Here is a 2,467-nt window from a genome sequence, read left to right on the forward strand (position 1 = left end):
GGGTGGACGGTCGGGTTCTCCCTCGAAAACGACGCCTTGCACAATCTGCCGTGGCATGCGGTGGCAACAACAACGTCCGCCAGAAGTAGTGCTCAGGTTTCTCTGCGGCAGCGCATCTCAGAAACAACCAAGCCAAAGCAATGAACAGCCCCACCACTGGGTGGGTGGACACATTGCAGAAAAAGTGGAAAAATGATGAAATATTTTTCAAACTTCATAAATACATTCCACAACATGTATTGTATGCTAGCGGTTGTATTTAAAAACTATTCAAATTTTGGGATGTAGGAGTGGCTGGATTTCAACTTGTCCCCTTGCTTGATATTGCGTCCACGGTAGTGCGGGTGGAGGGGTCACAGCCACGCTTTGTTCACGAACTGCAGGAGCGAGCCTCGTAAACCATGCAACGCTGTGTCGTTAGCGATTAAACTTGCTTGGCATTTGTGTCGACGAGCTTGACCGTTTTGGTCGGGGTCGCGAGGGTTGCGTAGTCGTCACTGCCAAGGCTGCCGCTGTTGAGCGAAATTGTGTCGGCACCACGATTACTGTTCAACTCGGCCGACTGGAGGGGTGGAATCACGCCGTTCGTGCGGGTCGACAGGTCGTGCGAGCCGGCGCCGACCACGAACGTCCACAACTTGATCAAGCTGCGGATGAACATGGCGACAATGACAACACAGACGAGGATAACGACGACATACGCCAGCGTGAGCTTGGAGTCGATTGTCGTCGCCTTGGACATGGCGTACGATAGCCCGAAGACCGCCACAACCACGACTTCAAACACGATCGTGAACACGAGCTGCAACGTCGACACGAACGGGCGCAGGACGACCACCAGCACAATGTACGCGGCGTGTAGCGCCATGAGCAAGATGAGCTGCGTCGACGGCGCGACGACCCCCGCCAAGAGAACCCCCGTCGCGTACTGCAGCAGGAGCGCCGCGGCAAAGAACGCTCGGAACTCAAATTTGAAGTTGGTGTACAGAACGCCAAACGTGATCTTGGTGCGATACTTGCTCAGTTGCACCTCGGTGTGACGAAGAATCATGTAGCCCGCGGCGAGAATGCCCACACCGATGACAACGAGGGAGATGAGCGCAAACACGCCCGAGATCGAACCGAACCCAATTGCCGACGTGATGTCGCGCATGAGCTCATACATGGACACGGTCGAGAGCGGAAGGACCGCCATGGTGACAAACCACACGGTTATCCCCTGCAACCGACGGCTCGCATCTCTCAACGTCGACGTGTAGCTCCCCGAGTCGGACTGGGTGAACGGCGTGCGGCGGCCCGTGAACTGAGACACGGCCGCCGTCGCGATCACGAGCACGAGCAAACACACGAGCACGATGAAGAAGAACGTCCACGCGCGCAGGAACAGGTCGTTCTCCAACACGATCATGCGCAGGGAAAATTGGTAAAACCCAAACGCGTCGTACACGGAGCCCGTGGCTTCAAGGGCTCGATGGGACGACGTCAAGTCCGTGAGCAAGCTAGATGCGACAACAGCCGACGGCTTGCCCGAGTTGGCGGAACCGCGCACGATAAAGTTGAGCCACGAGAACGAGTCGGTGAACGAGGCAAAGATCGCATGGGGCGCTTCGACACTCGCACAGGACACGACGGCCACGAATTGCATGAACGACGCGAACGACGGGAGCTCCCACGAGTTGGGGGCGGTGAAAGCGCCAGTCGCTGACTCGGGGGCCAAGAACGACGGGTCAATGGCCAGGTAGTGGAAGAACGCAAGGAAGACGAGCGTGAGCCCGACGACGGCGTTGAACACATAACGATTTGTCTTGTTGCCGCTCGTGTCGGACCCAGCGACTGTGGCTTGTGACGGGTCGACGTCTGCCACGGTTGGCGCTGCTCCTGGCACGGGCGTCGTCCGAGGGGCCGAGCTAGGACGGGACGGGATCGGTGCGTCCGTGACCAAGTTGTTTCCCGACGGGGCGCCTCCTTCATTGGTCGGGGAAGGGGTTTTGTCAAAGATGTTGTCGCTGGACACCGTCGTGACGGGGGCATTCGTGCCGTTCAAGATCAGTAAGGTAGAATTCGAGAGTGGTTCCTCCGTCTTGGCCGTGACAACGGGCAAGTCCGTCGTGACTGGGATCGTCGTCGGCGCCTTGGTCGTGACGTCTGTGGTGGTTGTGGTTGGGGTGGCGGTGGGTTCAACTGTGACATCAGTTGGGACAGGTGCAGACGTCGTAGTCACGACAGGGGTCATTGTCGGCTCGGAGGTAGGTGCAGGTGTCGTCGTGACTACAGGTACAGTTGTCGTCGTTTCTACAGGGATGGTTGTCGGCTCGGAGGTAGGGGCAGTCGTTGCTGTTGGTGCAGGGGTAGGTGCAGGCGTTGTCGATGATGCAGGGGTGGTTGTCGGTTCTGGGGTAGGTTCAGCCGTTGCTGTTGGTGCAGGGGTGGGTGCCGGCGATGTTGTTGGTGGCGGAGTAGGCGCAGG

General features: G+C 58.2%; 1 protein-coding gene across 1 annotated transcript; it reads right to left on the reverse strand.

Moving 5' to 3' along the window:
* Positions 1-396: 396 nt before the first annotated feature.
* Positions 397-2,233, reverse strand: H310_11220 (hypothetical protein; the record flags this gene model as incomplete). Its single annotated transcript, XM_008877802.1, has 1 exon — positions 397-2,233. The coding sequence occupies one exon, from the start codon at positions 2,231-2,233 to the stop codon at positions 425-427; it is 1,809 nt and encodes a 602-aa protein (XP_008876024.1). The 3' UTR covers positions 397-424.
* Positions 2,234-2,467: the final 234 nt, after the last annotated feature.

The sequence above is a fragment of the Aphanomyces invadans genome, assembly GCF_000520115.1.
Source record: "Aphanomyces invadans strain NJM9701 unplaced genomic scaffold supercont1.30, whole genome shotgun sequence".
NCBI lineage: Eukaryota > Oomycota > Saprolegniomycetes > Saprolegniales > Verrucalvaceae > Aphanomyces > Aphanomyces invadans.